This window comes from Pavona decussata, unplaced genomic scaffold (assembly GCF_977016875.1).
Source record: "Pavona decussata unplaced genomic scaffold, jaPavDecu1.1 SCAFFOLD_21, whole genome shotgun sequence".
NCBI classification, from domain to species: Eukaryota; Metazoa; Cnidaria; class Anthozoa; order Scleractinia; family Agariciidae; genus Pavona; species Pavona decussata.
In genome coordinates, this window is record NW_028145444.1 from 3,950,232 (window position 1) to 3,970,700 (window position 20,469).

The 20,469-nt window shown below is 40.5% G+C and overlaps 2 protein-coding genes and 4 non-coding genes across 7 annotated transcripts in view; 2 read left to right on the plus strand and 4 right to left on the minus strand.

Moving 5' to 3' along the window:
- LOC146486296 (protein white-like) overlaps positions 1 to 10,876 on the minus strand; it is a 28,706-nt gene extending 17,830 nt beyond the window's left edge. The window contains exons 1-4 of one of the 2 annotated variants that reach the window (XM_085100038.1): positions 10,124 to 10,876; positions 9,064 to 9,112; positions 4,404 to 4,590; positions 75 to 146 (exon numbers count right to left, since the gene is read on the minus strand). In XM_085100038.1, coding sequence (XP_084956164.1) covers positions 75 to 146; positions 4,404 to 4,590; positions 9,064 to 9,112; positions 10,124 to 10,418 — 603 coding nt within the window. In that variant the 5' untranslated portion in view covers positions 10,419 to 10,876. The remainder of the gene's footprint in view (positions 1 to 74; positions 147 to 4,403; positions 4,591 to 9,063; positions 9,113 to 10,123) is intronic. The other variant, XM_085100037.1, reaches the window with a different exon arrangement.
- Positions 542 to 612, minus strand: Trnag-gcc (transfer RNA glycine (anticodon GCC)). Its single transcript has one exon. It is a non-coding gene; the product is annotated as a tRNA-Gly (tRNA).
- Positions 869 to 939, plus strand: Trnag-gcc (transfer RNA glycine (anticodon GCC)). The gene has a single exon. It is a non-coding gene; the product is annotated as a tRNA-Gly (tRNA).
- On the plus strand, positions 3,494 to 3,564 carry Trnag-gcc (transfer RNA glycine (anticodon GCC)). Its single transcript has one exon. It is a non-coding gene; the product is annotated as a tRNA-Gly (tRNA).
- Positions 6,770 to 6,840, minus strand: Trnag-gcc (transfer RNA glycine (anticodon GCC)). Its single transcript has one exon. It is a non-coding gene; the product is annotated as a tRNA-Gly (tRNA).
- Positions 10,877 to 12,642: 1,766 nt separating the features above from the next.
- LOC146486302 (adenosine receptor A2a-like) lies at positions 12,643 to 15,634 on the minus strand. Its single transcript, XM_085096145.1, has one exon. It carries the CDS (start codon positions 15,210 to 15,212, stop codon positions 14,304 to 14,306), a length of 909 nt encoding a protein of 302 aa, XP_084952271.1. The 5' UTR covers positions 15,213 to 15,634; the 3' UTR covers positions 12,643 to 14,303.
- Positions 15,635 to 20,469: the final 4,835 nt, after the last annotated feature.

Sequence of the window (20,469 nt, forward strand, 5' to 3'; positions counted from 1 at the left end):
ACTATATATCTTCGTATCCGTGATGTGTACAGATTCATTATACCGTCATATATTTGTTATTTCATGCTTCATACCTGAAGTATCACGTCCTCGACACGTGCTATCCGCTGCTTGTCAGTAACATGTTTGTCCATGCGCAGGAAAGCCTTGAAAAAGTCGGCACAACACGTTAAATATTTTAATAAGAATACCAGTCTACATAAGAATCTAATGCTTGATTTATCAACAGAGTTGATAAGTTATAATTAAGGTAAATTATATTAACAACCGTAAAAAGATTTGAGTCTGACATTTCGAGCGTTAGCCCTTTGTCAGAGCAAATCAAGCGATCTTGGACTACGCACGCGCAGTCCACTCTTAGCTTACCTTGCCTTATGACCACATGCTTGTATCCATGTCTCAACTGATAACCAGCATAAATATATGAAGTAATTTTTTATCATCCGGATAACAGATGACGATGATTTAAGATTTTGCGAAACACTTGCAGTGAGGAAGACAAAAATGAAAAAAAAAATACAGAAAATGTAAAAGAAGCAATTGCACTGGCTGGGAATCGAACCCGGGCCTCGCGCGTGGCAGGCGAGAATTCTACCACTGAACCACCAGGGCTGATGCGTGCTACAATGGAAAACTAAAGGTAAATTGGCCACCGTAAAGAGATTCGAGCCGGGTAGTTCTAACGGCGCGCTCGCACGGTGCAGAGCTTGCCATTTCATCCACAAATGACGTCAACAAAATTTCGGGGAAGGAGACCAGGCTACCAATTTCACGAACATCTTCGAAAAGTTGAAAGAAATGACAAGGATGCATGCGCAAACGATGTGTTTATGCATCTGACATAATGTCCCTAACTAAACATCACGCAACACTGGTGGTTTAGTGGTAGAATTCTCGCCTGCCACGCGGGAGGCCCGGGTTCGATTCCCGGCCAGTGCAAGAGCTTCTTTTACATCTTTTGTAATTTTCCATTTTTGTCTTCCTCAGTGCAACTGTCTCGCAAAATCTTGATTCATCATCATCATGGATACAAGCATGTGGTCAAAAGGCAAGGTAAAGCTGAGAGTAAACGGCGCATGCGTAGTTCGAGATCACGCTCCAAGTTTCGTCAGGCTCCTCCTCCCCACCAAAGTACAACAACTGTCCTTCTCCTCCCACCATACGTTGTACTAAAGCATGGAACAGATTGACCAGATAGGGCGAGAAAAAAGTCTAACGGCAATCATGTTTTGGGCCGCAACGTTACCTACTTAATGCTGTTATCATTTCAGTAAACATCTCGGTGTCAGAGCAGCTGATTTTAAGTTGTCCAAATCAAAATTGGGTGTGGTTTAACCTCCTATCAGGAGTTTGATATGAGTGATGGATTATGGATCGTTTTGGGGAGAGACACGGAACTGGTAAAATGGCAGTGGCAGTGAGCTGTAAAGGAAACATTTAACACGAGCTAAGTTAACCCAAGAAAACGACAAAAAATGCACTTGTACATCGGCACATGTCCTTCCGTCCATCCAAATCATCACACAAGCCCTTTCTCGTAAATCACACTCCCCATTGTTTGTGTGTGGGGAATCGCGAATTTTACTACGTCATGGCAGTTTCATGACGTAATTAAGATTAAAAAATGGCGAAAAGAGGGATATGCAATGCACGTACTGCATCCCCTGTTTTGCGTACTAAAATAGTCTAAATAATCTTTTAACAATTAAGAAAGAAAATGGAATAAATGTGATGGTATATGTTAAGCCTGGTGAATAAATGAGAATGATGTATTATTCAGTGAGTGACACAGGCAAACTCGGAAAAAAAATCCGAGTGCTCCCATCAGGAGTCGAACCTAAGACCTTCCGATTACTAGTTTGGATGCATGAGCGGTGGACCAAGAGATGTGGCTGCAGTGATTGTCGGCAGGATGGTTGATATAAGGAGGAAAGAAAAAACTTGTTGACAATTGATGGGTAATCTTTAAATAGAAGAATGATTCTCGCAGTTATTTACGCAACTGAAGCAGCTGCGAAAAGAAAGTCTGAAAAAAAAAACTTATGGCTTGAACATGATTCGAACCAATGACCTCTGCGATGCCTGTACAGTGCTCTACAAACTGAGCTATCAAGCCAACTGGGAGCAGGTCATATTGTGAGTTTCAACCGCAGTTCAAATATATGTTTCATACATTCTTATTCATTTATTCAGCCTTCATGACCAGCACCCAGTTGGCTTGATAGCTCAGTTGGTACAGCACTGCACCATCATCGCAGAGGTCATGGGTTCGAATCCCGTTAAAGCCTAAAGTTTTTTCAGGCTTTCTTTGCGCGACTGCTTAAGTTGCGTAAAAACAACTGCGAGAATCATTCTTCTATTTAAAGATTACCTATCTGTTGTCAACAAGTTTCTTTCTCCCTCATTATTTATTCCTCAGGTTATGTCATATCAGCCATCGCACTGACCATCACTGCAGCCACATCTCCTGGTCCACCGCTCATATTGCCCCTCTTGATTTTCGGGGCATTTGTCCTCAAGCCGAGAACACGTAAGCTAGCTACCAGGGCGATTTTTCTGTGGCAATTTATGTAGCAAAGACCAATTTTTTCTTTCGGTCAGTGAGTTTGCGTACAAGTAAATCGGCTTTTCCTTGTCTTGTGAGGTTCCTTGACTATGTAATTGGTTCGACTGTGAGCATTGCGTAATGCTAAAATCGAGATTAGTTCGATTATAGCCCTTCTTGTTCGTGATTCGCACTTTGTCGCTCGGTGCTTAATGCGCATTCTCTGTTCTCCCATCATACACCCTTCTATCTTTCATCGCTGTGCTCTGTTATCATTATAGTCCAAAAATATTACACCATTTCACAATTGTGTGCTTGGTGACCTGGTCCCGGTTGCTCATAGAGCGGATAACTATATCCAGCGGATAAGTTGCTATCTGCCGTCCACTCTTAGCTTACCTTGCCTTATGACCACATGCTTGTATCCTTGTCTCAACTGACAACCACCATAAATATATGACGTAAATCTTCATCATCCGGATAACAGATGACGATGACTTAAGATTTTGCGAAACACTTGCACTGAGGAAGACAAAAGTGAAAAAAATTACAGAAAATGTAAAAGACGCAGTTGCACTGGCCGGTAATCGAACCCGGGCCTCCCGCGTGGCAGGTGAGAAACCACCAGTGCTGCGTGCTATATAGGGTGACAAGTGTTAACGCGATGTCAGTTGAGTTTTACCAAAGGTAAATTGGCCACCGTAAAGAGATTCGAGTCGAGCACTTCTAACGGCGCGCTCGCATGGTGCAAAACTTGCCATTTCATTCACAACGTCGACAAAATTTCGGGGAAGGAGACTACGCTACCGATTTCACGAACGTTGAAAGAAATGACAAGGATGCATCCAAACTAGTCGTTTGACACTTTAATCTGCTTGCGCAAACGATGTGTTTATGCATCTGACATCGTGTCAAAGCTCACTAATGTCGTTATATTATTAGCACGCAGCACTGGTGGTTCAGTGGTAGAATTCTCGCCTGCCACGCGGGAGGCCCGGGTTCGATTCCCGGCCAGTGCAATAACTTGTTTTGCATCTTTTGCAATTTTCCATTTTTGTCTTCCTCAGTGCAAGTGTCTCACAAAATCTTGAATCATCATCATCAAGGATACAAGTATGTGGTCAAAAGGCAAGGTAAGCCGAAAGTGAACGGCGCATGCGTTGTCCGAGATCACGCTCCAAGTTTCCCAAAGCTCCTTCTCCCCACTAAAAGACGACAACTACCCTCTCCTCCCACCATACGTTGTAGTAAAGCATGCAACAGATTGACCAGATAGGGCCAGAAGAAAGTCTAACGGCAATCATGTTTTGGGCCGCAACGTTACCTACTTAATGCTGTTATCATTTAAACGTCTCGGTCTCGGAGCAGGCTGATTTTAAATTGTTAGAGAAACACTCCAAATCAGAATTGGGCGTGGCTTTAACCGGGTTAACCTCAAAGCCGGAATCCGGTATGCAAAAAATGAAAATTCGAAGGTTAAAGTCACTTGGGGAACAGTTTTTATAGGTTTCGAAAAATTATAATGTCAGTCAGGAGCCCAGTGAAATTTTCAAAAGTTTACCTAAGATTTCAATATATTGCTACGGTTAAGCCTGGCGTTTATTCTAAGGCAGTCCCATTAAAGCGTAAAGCCTTAAAACACAACAGAACGACACTTATCTATGTATTTAAAATCATATCCTATCAGCTCTATCATCGCAACTCAGTGGTAGAGTATCCGAAATAGTAATCGGGAGGTCTTAGGTTCGACTTCTAATAGGAGCACTCGGATTTCCCTTTTCCGAGTTTGCCTGTGTCTCGATGTGTCACTCAATGAATAATACACCATCCGCAAGAAAGAAAATGTAACATCATTTACCTGGAAGGTTAGATGTTCCCTCACGGTCAACGAACCAACGAAGAGATCTTCTTGTTGAATGTAAGCAGACATAGCGTTTATCTTTCGCCCAATCGGCCGATCGTTTACCTCTACAGTTCCCCTGACGTCCATCTGACTGATGTTACGATGAGCTAACACATTCATCAGGGTGGACTTACCAGCGCCACTTGCAAGAAAAACAGAGATACAGATGCATGAGTAATGTATGTCTCACCGCGCTGGATCGGTTATTCAAAGTCATGGTTAATACTGTCAATACAGGAGAAGCGATAATAACCACTTCAAAATTCATGTCAAAGTCAAATGTTATTTGTCTTTCGTTTCTGAGAAGACGAATCTTCAAGAACTTAGATAAGCAGTGATTAATGCAGAGTGCTGGATTAGCAAAACATCTAAAAACACACGAAAGTGATGTATAATTCTCAAACTCATCGATAATTCATGAAAGCAAAGCAAAGGAAATTAAATACTTAACAGTGAAGGAGGGTTAGAAATGTGACTCTTAATTATCATGAAATTTAACATAAAATGTAAACTTTCGCTTTGAATTTTTCCAAGAATTATTAATGGTTTGAGAAGCTATAGTATACCAAACACAAGAAAGAGCGTTTCAGCCGATTTCCAAACACAACTCGTAGAAAACCAAAAGCAGCATCACTTTTTCAGAATCAGTGGCAACACTCTTCCTCGTGTTTTTATTTCACTCGCACTGGTTGAATATGAGATGATCATGGGAACTCGGCTGTAGACTGCTGACGTAGGGTAGGGGGTGGGGGTGGGGAGCAACTACCCATACATTCTCTTAAATTAAAAAGAAAGTGATGCTCTCACAACTTGCAAAGCAATCATCAAGGTTTTTGTCAGCGGATTCATGTGGTGCGCGTGCGCAGTTGTAATCTGATGGAAAAATATAGCACTGCCTGTTTTCAGGGCCGGGTTGTTCGAAAGCCGATTAACGCTATTCTACGATTAAAAGTTAATCGAGGTTTTCATCTCGCTCTTTTGAAAGTGGTTTTAAAGTCTAATTTCAGCTTAAAGGTAAAGAAAAGTCTAAGTCAAAACTGAGGGCCAAAAATCTTTTGGAAGAATCTTTACCGATTAGTAATTAAACTTGAATCAAGGTTCACATTAATCCAGGATTAGCTTAATTAATCATGGTTTGAACAACTGGGCCTAGATGGGTAATTCACAGATTTATGGAATTTCGCACGTTTAGTTCGCTTTTAGAATTTTTATATGCTGTTTGCTGCTCCTGGAAACAAATTTCCTCCTCGGAATTTTGAAATTTGAAACAAATTGCCGAGTTTATCGATTGAATTAATTTTTTTAAGTGGAGTTGATCTGAGGAACGGCGATCGAATCACACCGTATGGAAAAAAGATGGCAGCTGTACGTTTTACCACAATACCATGCGAACTAAGAGTACGATCTTAACACAGCCAAGTCATATTTTTTGGCAAAACCCGTCCCTGTACTAGCTTGCAGCATTGTTAGCTTTGAAGTTTTTAGAACTGTCCCAGTCGCCATCTTTTTCGGTACAGTAGATTGAAGGATTGAGAATCTTTGTAGTTAAAAATCGCATTGTGTTACTAACTTAATAAAAGCAAATATTCGTGTGTAGATGTTTTCTCCGTTATTTTAAGCTCGCTATAATTAGCTTTTGACACAGTTTGTGTTTTGATTTTGAGATCTTAACCACAATTATCCTTGGGAATACAATATGGTAAAGCTCGATGTGTCTCTTGTCCGAAAACGATTCTATCGTTCTCAAACGGACCGTGCAAAATATTTTATCAAACGCATTATCACAAATCAGTTAGCAGTGTACGAAGGAACAGTTCCACTTAAATTTATTCACTTGGACTTAAGCTAATTCGAGAACAGAGTCGCAATTTGTCTAAAATTTGCTGTAATAACTTCGAATTGTTCTAATTCTAACTCTGGTAATAAATTGTTATCCCAGGATTGTTATGTAGCTCGGGGTGCGCCAATCCTGGTCAAATTCAACACAAAGAAGAAAGCCCAAACACAACAGACCGACAATGAAGTCTTCGTATATGTCGCTGCCAACGTATATTTTCCTGTTTAAAAAATGAGAGTAAGGGCCGCCTAAAATGCGGAATACACTGAAACGACAGAAAAAAAAATTTCCCATTTCTTTTAAAACTCCGCTGCCCACTTTCAAGTAGTTGTGAGAACACAACTTCTCTGCCTAAGGCCCTACTTTTGATCCCCATCTTAGTCAGAAAGGAAGTGTTTCATGACGTTTACGCCTAATGTAAAATAGTAGCTAATAATGATAAGCTTGGGCGATAAATTTCGTACAGAAATAAAAAAAGAGAAACTGCACTGGTCGGGAATCGAACCCAGGTCTCCCGCGTGGCAGGCGAGAATTCTACCACTGAACCACCAGTGCTACTTAATAGATATAAGTATTGCAAGGAAGCGTGTCTTTACAGCCACAGCGTAGTTTGTTTCAGACTGTGTAGCGCTATTGATTACGCAGGATGCCCTGAGGGGGCATACCGTGTCTAAAAACGGGACAATTTCTTTTTCTTCGTCATATCCACAAATCTGTACATTAAACTCTCCCCTCTCCTACTCGGGATGTATTGTTCTGATTGTCTTCAACAAAAGCAGGCCAATCAAAATCCTTTCTTATCGCTTATATCGCGAGGGAGGGGACCCACTCACCCCTACCTGTGTGACGTCAAAGCATCATTTGATTTATTTATCAAAACCGGATTAAATTTGGTGCCATATTGTTAACATGTTGTGGACTCAAGTGTGCCGTTTTTAAACGGAAATTTCACCATTTTGAAGCGGTAAATCGAAAGAATAAGTTCTAAGAAGCACTCGACCTTTAAAACGGTGGAAATTGGAGAGTTCCTGGCGAAGGAATCGTGCTTTCTTTGACAGTCTTAGCCACGATTGCAGACAGAAAATAGGTCATTGAGAAGCTTACGTTATCGCAATGGAATTCCCGCAATTTCCCTTGAAACCATGAGTACCGTAACACAAGGGAAACAACGTAACGCGATCTTCGTGACTCAAACTATTTCATTAGCAAGGATTGTTTTATAAATCTGCGAAACATACATTTGGAATAAATGAATCAGCCACAGCATCACGCGTAATGCCAGTATAGCAGGCATCTTTTTTTTTTTTTTCTTCGTCGTATCCACAAATCTGTACATTAATTTATTCATTAAACTCTCCCCTCTCCTACTCGGGATGTATTGTCAGTCTGATTGTCTCCAACAAAAGCAGGCCAATCAAATACCATTCTTGTGGCTTATATCGCGAGGGAAGGGACCCACTCAGCCCTACCTGTGTGACGTCAACGCATCATTTGATATATTTATTAAAAACGGATTAAATTTTTCATTTAACTCTCCCCTCTCCTACTCGGGATGTCTTGTTCTGATTGTCTTCAACAAAAGCAGGCCAATCAAAATCCATTCTTGTCGCCTATATCGCGAGAGAGGGGACCCACTCACCCCTACTTGTGTGACGTCAAAGCATCATTTGATTTATTCATTAATCTTGGATTAAATTGGTGGCGCCATATTGTTAACATGTCATGGACCCAAGTGTGCCGTTTTAAAACGTTAAATAAACAATTTTGAAACGGTAAATCGAAAGAATAACTTCTAAGAAGCACTCGACCTTTAAAACGGTGGAAATTGGAGAATTCCTGGCAAAGGAATCGTGCTTTGTTTGACAGTCTTAGACCACGATGCGAGACTGAAAAGAGGTCATTGAGAAGCTTCCGTTATCGTAATGGAATTTCAGAAATTTCCGATGAAAGTCTGAATCGCGTAACACAAGGGAAACAACGTAACACGATCGTCGTGAATCAAACTATTCCATTAGCAAGGATAACCACTCACCCCTCTGCGAAGCATACAGTTGGAATAAATGCATCTCGCGTAAATGCCAGTATAAGCATCTTGTTTAGACTATTGTCCCCTACATCTGAGTCTCTTCATCAAACTGATGAAGGAACAGTAGTCCCGACAACCTCGTTCCCAGGGCCTGTTGTAGTCCCGAAATCTCTGAACTTTTTTTTACCACATTCATTCTCAGCTCCCAACGCAAACTACTACTCCTTCAAAACTACATTTATCTACAGCCATCCCTTTTGAACCTAGTTTAATGGCCTTGGTTTAAGCCTTGGTTTATCCCATGAACCTAGTATAATGGCCTTAGCTCCCACAAGTCTCCTGTAGCTCAGTGGTAGAGCATCCGAACTAGTATTCGGAAGGTCTGAGGTTCGACTCCTGATAGGAGTACTCGGGTTTCTTTTTTCCGAGTATGCCTGTGTCACTTTCTAGAATAATACATCATTCTCAGCCATGTATTTTTCAGAAGGGGGATGTTACAAGCGCAACGCTCACGTCTTGAAGTTTTACTGCGGGGGGTGAGGTTCGATTTCCCGCCGCTTTGCGCGTATGAAAATTCATTTCGTCTGTTTTTCTTTGGAAACGATACTCAGGGAGCAAACGGCTGGAGTCCAGCCCACGACGCCAGTGAATCTTTATTTATTAATCTATTTTTACTCTCTGAAATTTTTTTCTAAAGAGAAAAATGCGAGAAAAAACTTTTTATGTGACCCGCGTTTACTCCTTTGACTCACCTGGCACCCATGACAGCCAACAAAGTACCAGCTTCAACTTTCCCACACACTGTAGAAGAAGATCAAGAAAGTTTCGTATGAGGAGGCTGCGCCCCGAGGTTTAAACCTTTACCTTTTTATATACCATCTTTGAGAGAAAAGGTAACTCTTTCATATACCTTCCATAGGAAATGGTACCCCTCAGTTTCACATACCTACAGTAGAAAAACTGCATCTCTTTTCTTTTGGTCTGCTCGAGATATTTTGAAGGCCCTAAGTGATAATTTTTCGTGACCCTTTTCTATTGGCTAGCTCGTGAAATCCCTACCCTTTTAACATAGCTCTAGCCTGAAAAAGGTACCCCTTCCGTGAGGGTCCTCCCGTATAGTCCATTGTAGCAAGTACCCTCCCCCCCCCGCGGAGCTTTTACGGAAGATACTTGACCCGCTTTTCCTTGCGTTTGTCAAATCAAAGAGGAAAATAATTCAATCATATCTGACTCTAACTAAAGAGTCTGAAGACGAAGGGCTGACCATTTAAACAGACAATGTTGTGCAGCACGTATCTGTGCTGCTGTTCACTGTGAAAGTTGACCAAAGGTGAAGATTTTTAAAAGTATTTGTTATTCTCTAGACAGGCCACGGCACCAAGTCATAAGTAATACGAAGCATAAGAGTCCGAAAAATAAAACAGATTCTACCTAACAAAACCGGGCCGAGGAATAAATTATTTTAAAGTAAGATGCTCGACTCTGCAGATTATTTTATAACCTCACGTGAGCACTGGAGACAGGCTGTTCAAAAAAACCAGCCGATCGATAGACTGAACAATAACAAACGACATCCTTCGGTAATTTGCCTTCCACACTGTTAAAAACCACCAACAAAATATAGAATAATAAAAAGCATAAATTAAACATTTCATCTAGCAATCTACCATGAACCAAATGAAACCACAAGAAACTTAACTGCACTGTACGGGTTCATTTGAATGGTCACACCACATGATTTAGAGTTAGACTGAGAACCAAGAAATATCACACGAAACGTGAGTCCAGTAGATCAGAGAAGAATTCACCCACCATTTGATAAAACTTGCTTTTTTGTAGGTTTTTCGTTTTCCCTAGTTCTCCAACACAGTCGCTTCAAAAACGAAGAGTCGGGAATTTCGACAAATACGTCGATGTTTTCCCAAGAAATCGATACTCCTTCTCTGACATCTTCGACAGCTGTTGCGGTCCTCGGTGTCTCGCTTTCGGTGCTGATAAGAAGTCCACTGTCTTGAGAGGCATCAGAGTCGAACGTTGAATAACCCAGTTTTCTGCGATTTGCTCTGTTTTGTAGGAGAGGCGACCTGCTATCGTCTCCCTTCTTCATTATTGTGGTAATTTTTGTCGCCTTCCGTGCTTACTCGCATATACTGAGCAAAGCAGCACTTCCGGTCACACACGATTTTGTTACATTTAACAATGACGACCAATGCCAATAATTGAGTCACACCTTGTTGAGTAACGGGATAGAGGAACACACGACGTTGGATTTGAGTGAGTTTAAGTTCAAGTTAGAATACTTCTCTGGGGCTTTATTAACGCAAGTACACGAAAAACGTGCGCGAATCTTCCTTCTATTGGCGCCGGATTATAGTTAACTAGTAAATTTTTTCGAGTCTGCCGGATTACTTTAAAGTGATCACGTGAAGTCAGTAGTGACACTATCATCGCATAGTGTAACGTCCACAAAAAGACCTCCCGTGCATTTATTCTTCCAATCCACTGAAAAGCAGGTTGCTTTCCAGATCGTTTTGTAGCTGACCTTTTCGCATTTTTAATAAGATATTTGCCTGTTACGAAATTTTGAGCTCATTGACACTCCGCCGAAAAAAATTTGCTGCGAACAGTTAACTGTTTGACATTGTATCACATGTTTCAGCCCACTTTGAAAATGAGTGATGGCCTGGGTAGAGAGTAACTGCCCAAGCGATTGTGGGGTTGTTGGGGGGGGGAGGGGGGGGGGGGGGCTGAATGCGATGATAGTAGCCAACGTTCCCCTAAAACCTTCCCACAATCGCTTGGGCAGCTACTCTCGGCCCAGGCTATCACTCTTTTTCAAAGTGGGCTATTGTTATCGCATCCGTGTTTTCACTTTTAGTTAGCGTTTTTGTCATTTCGCGATCCTAAGGGACTAATTAGGACAAGGACATATCTGAGCTGATTTTCCAGAAGGTGGCCACAGAAATTGACGTTTTTGTTACCTTTTCTTAAGATATTTATTTATTTATTTATTTATTTTTTATTTTTTTAGCGTTTCTTATTGAATTTCACATCAGTAACTCAATAAATTACAATGGTCATTAGCAAATATTTATTAAACCAAAATATTTTTCTCCTACCCCCCCCCCCCCCGCCCCCCTCCCTCCCTGATTTGCTAACCTAGCCCCACTCTCTCTCAAACGTCTTCTAACCGCGCAACGATTTGGCTTTGAATTCGGCGCGCGCTCTGAGATCAGAAGTAAGTCATTAGACCTAGCGTTTCGTTTGGCTTCCTGAAGCAAAGTTTTCCTGAGGACATCATTAAGTCTAGTGAGGGAAAAAGTCTTACGAGTGCAGTTCCTGCCTCGTCTAATATGCTTGCCACCAGTAGTCCTCTTTAACTAAACGGGAATTTTCAGTTACTCGGGCTTGGACTATTAAAGGCTTGTATATTGTGGGCTTTGCTTGAGGAGGTGAGAGTCTTTGGCTCTAAAAAGTAGGTCTTAGGGATGAGTTGTATTCGGGCAACGTGAAATTTTTGCGAATTTTTCACCCAGCCAAAGACTTAGTATATTTTTGTGGTGGAAAAGGGCGCTAACCCTTCCCTTTTCAAATGCTGATTTCAACATCCGGGTCTTAAGCTGATATGGAAAACACTAGCAAGAATGGGCAAGGATTTTCTCTTCAAGAAGCCTGAGTTTGAAAAGCTATTCTATTATTTTTCGCCGTTATAACTGTAGCGTTGTTAGGCTAGTGATCGATTAGTCGAGAAGTGCGATTTTGGTCGGATTTCCGGACTCAATGTCATAAATAATTTCCAGATGTTCGTTCGGCGTGATTCTCATTACAGCTGTCATTACGTCTTGAACTTATAATTAACACGGAAAATCAATTTAAAACGCTGTCTTGCTCCGATTAAGCCGATTCTTTTGTGGAAGGCTAGTCTTGAGCGCTTAAAGACCGGGTTTTGGTTGAGATTTAAGATGCGTTGGCGCCGTTAATAATTACCAAGTGTCACACTTGTTTAGTCGGATCACAGGTCATGTCTCATTTCACTCAGGTGTCAATGTCACGTCGAATTCCAAAGAAAAGCCCCTCTTTTCTCTTTCATAGTATTTCCTGACCTTACTTTCTTGTGATGAACCGTAACTGGAGTATTGTTAATGACTAGCATATTCCTTCAGCTTAGAAAGTCTCAAAATGTGCTCAATTTCTGTAGCCACCTTTTTGAAAATCAGCTCAGATATATGCAAGGGCAAAAAAATTGTTGTCAGTTCTTTCAGTTGATGTTGTAAATTCCAGTTCAAGTTGTTAACGTTTTTCCCGCTCGCCAGCTAGTACAAACATTCCGTAAGATTTATTGTGCTTGTACTCTCTTATTTGTTCCCGGTTTACGTTATTTCCTTGCGATATGTTTATAAGTTTTCCTGTCTTTTTTCCCTAGCGAACCTCTCTCTCTCACTCTGTTCTTCGGTTATAAAGTGTACTGGGAGTGTTCGGAATAAATTACTGGTGTACACGAGATTTCGTTGGTTTAATGTACTTGTTCATCCTGTACAAAACTTGAGATTCTCTTTAAAACCAAATCCAACTCTGAGGAGGTTTCAAAGACCTTCCGAACAGATATCCACCGAAATGAACCGTTGGGTGTCCCAGACTCTTCTACAACAACAACAACAACAACAACAACAACAACAACAACAACCTTTATTTTCTTATTTTTAACTATTTACAACTCGACTGGCCCGCAGGTAGCTAGTGTTAGGGGCTGTTTACATGGAGGGAGGAAGATCTTAGCGCAAGGAAGACCGTAGAGGGTGGATCATCCTAGCGCCATATGTTTTCTCTAGTTAGTTTGCATGCAAAAAGTTGTACTTGACCCTAGCGCTAGGATCTTCCTAGCTGAGAGATAGGAAGATCCTAGCACCATGTAAACTACTTTCGCTCGGGACAAAAAGAACAAAGAACAAAAAGACCAAACATGGCGGCAGCCGGGCGTTCAGCTGCTCAAGGCCGACAGTTATTCCTCTTTTCCTTCTCCACTTGGTAACCACTTCGGCCCAAATTTCTGCATGTAAAGCAAATTAACGAAACGTTTTTTCGCCTTCTCGGATCTTCCTGGTGCTAGGATCTTCCTCCCTCCATGTAAACAGCCCCTTAGTCTTGGCGGGCCTGTCTGAATAAGTTTAATTACAACTTCTTAACGTCTACGCTCAGTAAAACACTACACAATACTTCATTCAATATATCTGCTAAGTTAATAGAAATAATAATTGAAAAGAAAAATGTTGCGGTTAACATCCCTAAATGCAGATCTCCTTCGCTAAGCCGTTTACCATTTGTAAATAAGCTCTATTCAGTGCAATTTGTGTGATGCAAATTATATCCGCTACACTTGCCTTCACCCTGAGCACTACATTGAAGAACACAAACATTCTGCCGATCAGGAAACGTCTGATATTTTATATGATATATGAATAGACAAACACAGAGCAAATAAGCATTATTCTTGAAACATTGCCAACAATTTCTAATGTATGTACAACGATCAGACCCGATTGGTTTACATCGTCAATTAATGACGTTTTATGCAATGTAACCGGAAGAAGGGTTTAATTAACAACTCAGAACTCCAATTTTATATGAGACTGCTGTCTGTCCATGCTTTTTAAAAATGGAAATGATTTTCTCCTTCAATGTCGAAAACTGAATACTTGAAACAGATTTAGAAATTTGGTTGCTAACTTTGAGATCGAGGCAAAGTCACTATACAAAATTAAACGAAGGTGATTCCATCCAAAAGAGGCTTGGGGGATTTTACTTTGGAATCAATGTGCCATGTCTATTCTAGTTCCTCGGAGCCCTGGTTCACTAAAGTAAAGGAGTCCAGAAGCCCATCTCCCCCACCCCTCTTTTTGCTTTTAATCCCGCTCCCCCGAGGATTACCAAGTTTTAGGGCGTCGGCTTGGAGCTCAAAATCACGTGGTCTGTTTTGACATCGATCTGACTCCAGTCAACACCATGCTTTCACAAAACTTTTCATCCCCATTCGCAAATCGCGCATGCGCCAACAGTACAATAACGGATTAAACAAGGAGTTAAGGTACATCGATGAAGCTGACAACCGCGCAGCAAACATACGACGGTTTCGGCTCAAGTCTGCAAAACTGATATACACCCTTACAAAAATATATGGTACGCAGCAGAGAACAAATAAGGTAGATAACAAAAAGATGTTGATAACAGACTTTCTGTAAGCGCTCATATTTGAAGTTCCATTTTCCTGTCTGGCTTGTATTTGTTCTTGAGCTTGGATTTGAACATGGTGTCGACGGGCAATACGGTAGATAATGAAATATACAAGCAAGTTAATGATCATGCAAGCAGAAAATACGGCGGCGGATAGAATGTGATGTAGACGAGCTCCCAACAACAGGAACGCCAGTCCGTAAGCGATGCTTGCGATCCAAATAAAGAACAAAATACCTCTAGCTCGCTTAACAGTAATAATGGCCTTGTATTTCAAGTGAAATGTAAGCGCAATGAATCTATCTACACTCACCATTGTGAGCGTCAAAGCTGTGGCGAATACAAAAACTGCTTGCGTTGATACAAAAGCCCTGACCCACGGCATCCCCAGGCGTGTTTCTGTAACGAATTCGATGACTGAGACGACAACGAAACTCGGTTGGGCGATCAAGCCGACTCCAAAGTCGGAAACAGCAAGTCCAAAAACAAACACATTGGAGGGAGTGTGCAGTGAGGGAGTTCTCCAGATGGCTCCTAATGCGACAAAGTTTCCGAGCAATGTCATTAGAGAGAACACGCCATTTATGGCACAGACTGCGATGTAGAGGACAGCATCACTTCCTTGTATCAAAAAGCGTACCTCAGTGCTTGATTGGTTCGTCATGGTTGACATCGCTTCGCTCGCGGTTTTACAGCTAAGAACGGTCGGTGTTTGTATGGTTCAAACTTGTTTTGCGGTTGAATGTCATGAAAAAAGCACAATTCTTTGACTTATAAGGATAGGACTCCGCGTCTTCATCTGCTTCCCCCAAGATGTTTCCAAGGCACGGCTTCCATGTACGTCTTAATTTGCTGGCATAACTGCTTAAGGGGCACAGTCACAAGGATTTTGCTGTACTTTGCTTAGAATTTCTCAAATTTTCGACGAGAAACCTTTTTCTTTATATAGTGGTGTTCTTAGACCAAGTGAAAGGAAGATATAAGGTGATTTAGGCCGAGGCGGAAGAACAAACTATAATCCAACTAACAGGAAGAACAAGTTATTCAAATTACAACCCATTTCCATCCTAGCCATCTGCAGCCAAAGATAATTAATACTAGTTTCTGTGCACCAGTAAGGTAATTATTAACAAAACTCAAACACTGAACTAATTTGTTTTTCAGCCATTAAAAGCGACACTAAAAGTAGGTAGCATTTCCCCTCTAAACTAATGACACTATTTAATGTTACACCTGCTGAAGTTTTTATTATCTTTTCGGGGGTAGGAGGAAGGAGCTTAAGGAAGGAGCTTAAAACGTGCCTCACGACACTTCCTAAGTATCTATTAAACAAGCAAAATGTTAACTTTTTTTCATTCGGATTTTCAGGGTAATATTTTTATGCTTACATAATAATGGACAAAAATAAATAAGACTAAGTCAATAGTTACACTAAAAAAATTTAATTAACAAAATTGACAGTTGCAAAGATTGTCGTTCAATTTTTTACAATTTATAATTCGCATATATTCCGGTTAACCGTTCCATCTTTTCTCCTCAGAGTACCTGAAAGAATGGAGGCCGTGTGTTATTGCAACTCGAAGATCAACTCTTTTACATATATTTTTCCCTTTTTTTCAGACCACTAATCCTTTTTCGTGATAGACCGTTCACATGTTTAAATTTTTTTAAAAATAGCATTAATTTGCAAATTTAATTTCAGCGTCTCTTTTATATGTCCATCATTGTAAATATTCTGTGCTTCGACCAATTAAAAGTTTTAATTATCTTTTTACCTTGCCAGACTTTTAATTGCCCTTTTTATTACAATTAGCCTGGTTAATTTGTTAAAAATTCACTTCCTTGGTCGCAGACTTCCACCTGCTTTGGACCTTGCAAAAAGGACGTGGGGTTGTGGGATCGCGATGCAAGATGGGACTAGAAAGTGACAACTGGCCAGTCACTCTGGGCGAGTCCTCCTCAGAGGACAAAATCTCTACAAAGCTGTTTGTTAGAGCTTAATAATCATTAGCAAATTTAAATTACAATAGATTCCGCTTCTCTGGACCTTGTATCGAGCGGGCACTTTACCCAGGTCAGGTTTCGCCTCCTGTGGGCGATCACAAAATGGCGAAATCCTTGTTGGTGCTTTATCAAAGTCAAAGAGTACTCCAAAATCCGAAATATCCTCATAGAGAGCCCTCACGTCAATAATGGAAATAAAAAAAATCAATATAAAGCCTTGTCTGTGTCTTTTCTGCTAACGGTGGCCAATTTGAATAATTTACACGTGTTGCGTCTAACAGTGAGGATCGGGACTAAGTTTCAGAAATGGCGTTGGTCGTTTGGAAAACCCAGTGGTACGAAATTTCCGAGGAGTTACAAACCCCTCAACTTGGTTCCATTCCTCGCGATAGAAGATCGAGCCTAAACTAATCAAAATGGCGGCGCTAGCAGACAAACCGAATTCCATCTTTTACTAATGGGTCTTTTTTCATAATTGATGTGAAGGTTCCTCTGTACCCTTAAAAAAAGGGACTGTCAAGTTATCCTTTACTTAGGATTATTTCAAACTCAGTTGACAAATAGAGTTCTGGTGCGTAACCTAAGCCGCGCTGTAATGATTAATTCATTAAGACAGTATAACACATGGTAAAAGCGTAAGTGGGTTTTAAATTTGTATTCTTAATCAACACAACATACGGGGTCCCCTTGATTATGCAGTAATAAACCATGACGCTTTTCCAAAGTTTAGAATGTTTTGTAGCGAGCCACAGGTTTCACATGTACAAGCAGGTTGAAGGCTCGCACCGTCAATCAGAAATGCCCGCTAAGAATGCTCAAGCAAACTGATTTTTTTCGGACGAATTGTCCGCCCCTGACTAACTGCTCAGTATTTGCAGGCTTGCATACTTTGTAGGAATTTGACCGACGGAGCCTAAATCACGGTTACGTCCTGGGGACAAAGGCATTTTTGAAATATACAAACATTCAAACGAAAGGTCATCGTAACGTTTAAAATCAAACTAAATTCAATGAACTTGAAATACAACTTATCCGTTATAAACCTGAAACCGTCGAAAGTAAGACATTCTTTCGTAAAGGATCTTCAACCGTCCAAGCGTACGGTTAACGCCACTTGATGGGAGAAAACATTTTTAAATGTTTGCCTGTATGATTAATAAACTGAAGTAGTGAATCATAGCCGAGTTTGGTAGATTAATTAATAAATTGCCCATATTATCTTGCGCCCCGACAACGTTAATAGAATTAGCTGTTAAACTGAGAAGAAAGATTCTCGCAGGTAGTACGCAGTTACGACAAAGAAAGCCTGAAAAAAATTCAGGCTTGAACGGGATTCGAACCCATGACTTCTGCGATGCCGGTGCGGGAGCTGGTCATATTGCGAATTTGTAATACTTTCGTGATGGATGAGTATATGAATATGAATACACTCTTTTTTTTTAAAAGAACGTCTAATTTTGGAGCTGAGGCTGAACGTTCTTATATTTTTTTGCGATTTGAGGCTGAAAACGTTCTTAAGATGTTCTTAAATTACATGGCATACGCTACATGTATTTCAGTAAATCAAACCGGACGTGACCAAGAAACCTATCAAAGTGATCATGACAAACCGAGATGTGTGTCACCATTGTTAATGTTATACAAAACATGCCCTCAAGTATTTTGGTTAATTTACATTTGTTACCTTGATTTATATACAGATAAGCAAAATACAAAAAACGTTCTTAATTGACAATCAGCCCGAGGAATGTTCTTAATACGTTCTTAAAATTTCGGTTAATCTCAGCCTCGACGTTCTTATAAAAAAGGTTCTTATAAAAAAAACAGAGTGTATATGAAACATCATATATTTGAACTGCAGATGAAAGAATTAGCTGTACAAACAACGAATATACCATAACGTGGACGGTTTGATTGGTTGAGACCCATTAGGACAAAAGTATTAAAGAACGATGTTGCGAGCGTGACCTTGGTCCCAGGTCGAATAAAAAACATTTTCAACCTATTATTTTCCCATGTTTGGTTTTCAGTATTAACACAATCTCGTACTCACAGTCCTCAGGCTTTTTGGTCAGCGGTTGGGCGCCAGTAGAGACTCTAGGGTAGTGGAATTTTATTACCACAGGTTTTCTGCGGTAAAAACAATGGAGGCCGTTACGGGACAGCAAATCAAAAAAATTTAAATAAAATTCCAGTTCCCCAGTCTCTCTTCTGGCGACCACCGGCTGACCAAAAAGCCAAAGGACTGACAACCTGGGGTGCTCTTGCGTGGGTATCAACTGTCTGTTGGTGTTCCAAAAATCATTTTCTTTCTTCTATCCCTTCTTAAAACCTCTTTAAACTTCATTCAAATTTAGGTAAATTGCCCCCTTAACAGACCGATATCCACAAAGTCAAATGATTGTTTTGTCATGGCATATTATTACCAACAGAAACCGATATAGATCTTAACAAAAATGACAGATTGTTTTTTCTTCCTTGCGCTAGCTTTCGTTATGCCCTAAAAGATGAGGACTGTTTTCAGGTAGGATTACGACGCTTCAATCTGGCTCGAGCGTCGTCAACTCTAGGTTAGTTTTGAGACTCGGTGATTTTTGCAGAGCAGAGAAGTATTTACAATGTTAAATGAACATTTTTCTAACGCAAAACCCTCCAAAAACGTGGCAGTATAGTATTTTTTCTGGAAACAATTAACAATTTCACAGCAGTTAACACTAAAAAATAAAAAACGGTAATCCCCATCCGGAGTCCCTTGAGTCATGGCGCCATGTGATCACGCGTTCAAGAAACAAGTGAAGACAAACACTCATAGAAAAGAGTACTAAAACATTTTTTTGAAACTGTTTCTTTTCTGAGTTTAATGTAAAATCAAAACGATAAAAAAAACACATTTTTACTCAAGATAATGAGCAGATAACCTTATCATACAAACACTTTTCCATTGAATACTGGTTATAGTTATACTCGGTTTTGACTTCGTTGCCAACCAAGCAGGAACAAAAACAAAACCAACGGACTTACGTGTAGCGAGTATTCCCACGCCAGGCCCCACCAGGTTCATCTTTTCCCTAGATTTCCTTTCCAACCAAGCGCGAGAAGCGAACGAAATCTTCCGTAGAGAGCCTCCCTCGCTGTCGGAAAGGGAATGACTGCTAAGCAGGCTATCATTTCCCGCACGTTAAGGACGGTGCGTTCTTTTGTCACTGCGCATCCCGAGATGGTCAGAGAGACCCGGGTTTCTTAAGAGGGACGGTGCATACTAATACAAAGGTCTTTTTGCGCGGTTTGACTACGCGAGAAAAGCGGATCTAAGCAAGGGCTGTTGGAATCGAAAATGGAAATTGAGGGTAACCATGAATATCTTCGGAGATGACCTTCAGTTTGGATACTAGACAAGGCCATACATCGCTCCGTATTATAAAACTACTTATTGTTGCTTATCTCTAAAAGATGCATGGTTACCTGTAATTTTCTTTTTGGGTTAAAATAGTTTTTTGTCAAGATCTACTTTTCCCGCATAATCATAAACTGTGCAAAAATACTTTGGTATTAGGAGGCGCCGGCCTTAAGTTATAATTTGTTCTTTAACGTACTCTTGTTAAAAAACCACTCTGATATGTATTTTTTGAAAAAGGTGTCTATCTATCTATCTGCTCTCTTTGTTACGATTACCTTGGTTTTGACTGGAAAATTTCTCTATATAGAAATCTTCCCAGTATATACAATCATATAAACTACAAAATTAATGTTAAAAGTTACCAAAACTCTAGTTTGCTCGCATACCCGTTTCCACTAGCAACATAAATTCAAACTACGCCATCAAACCTGCGCTCCATTCGGTTTTGCTTCAAGGGAATGCTATTAACGCATTCTTCTGTTCCTGAATCAAACTTTGTTGATTTTAATCGTCAATCTAAATGAATACT

What these genes read in the sequence shown, in the direction of transcription:
- LOC146486302 (XM_085096145.1), bottom strand. Translation starts at nt 15,212, where the DNA reads ATGTCAACCATGACGAACCAATCAAGCACTGAGGTACGCTTTTTGATA.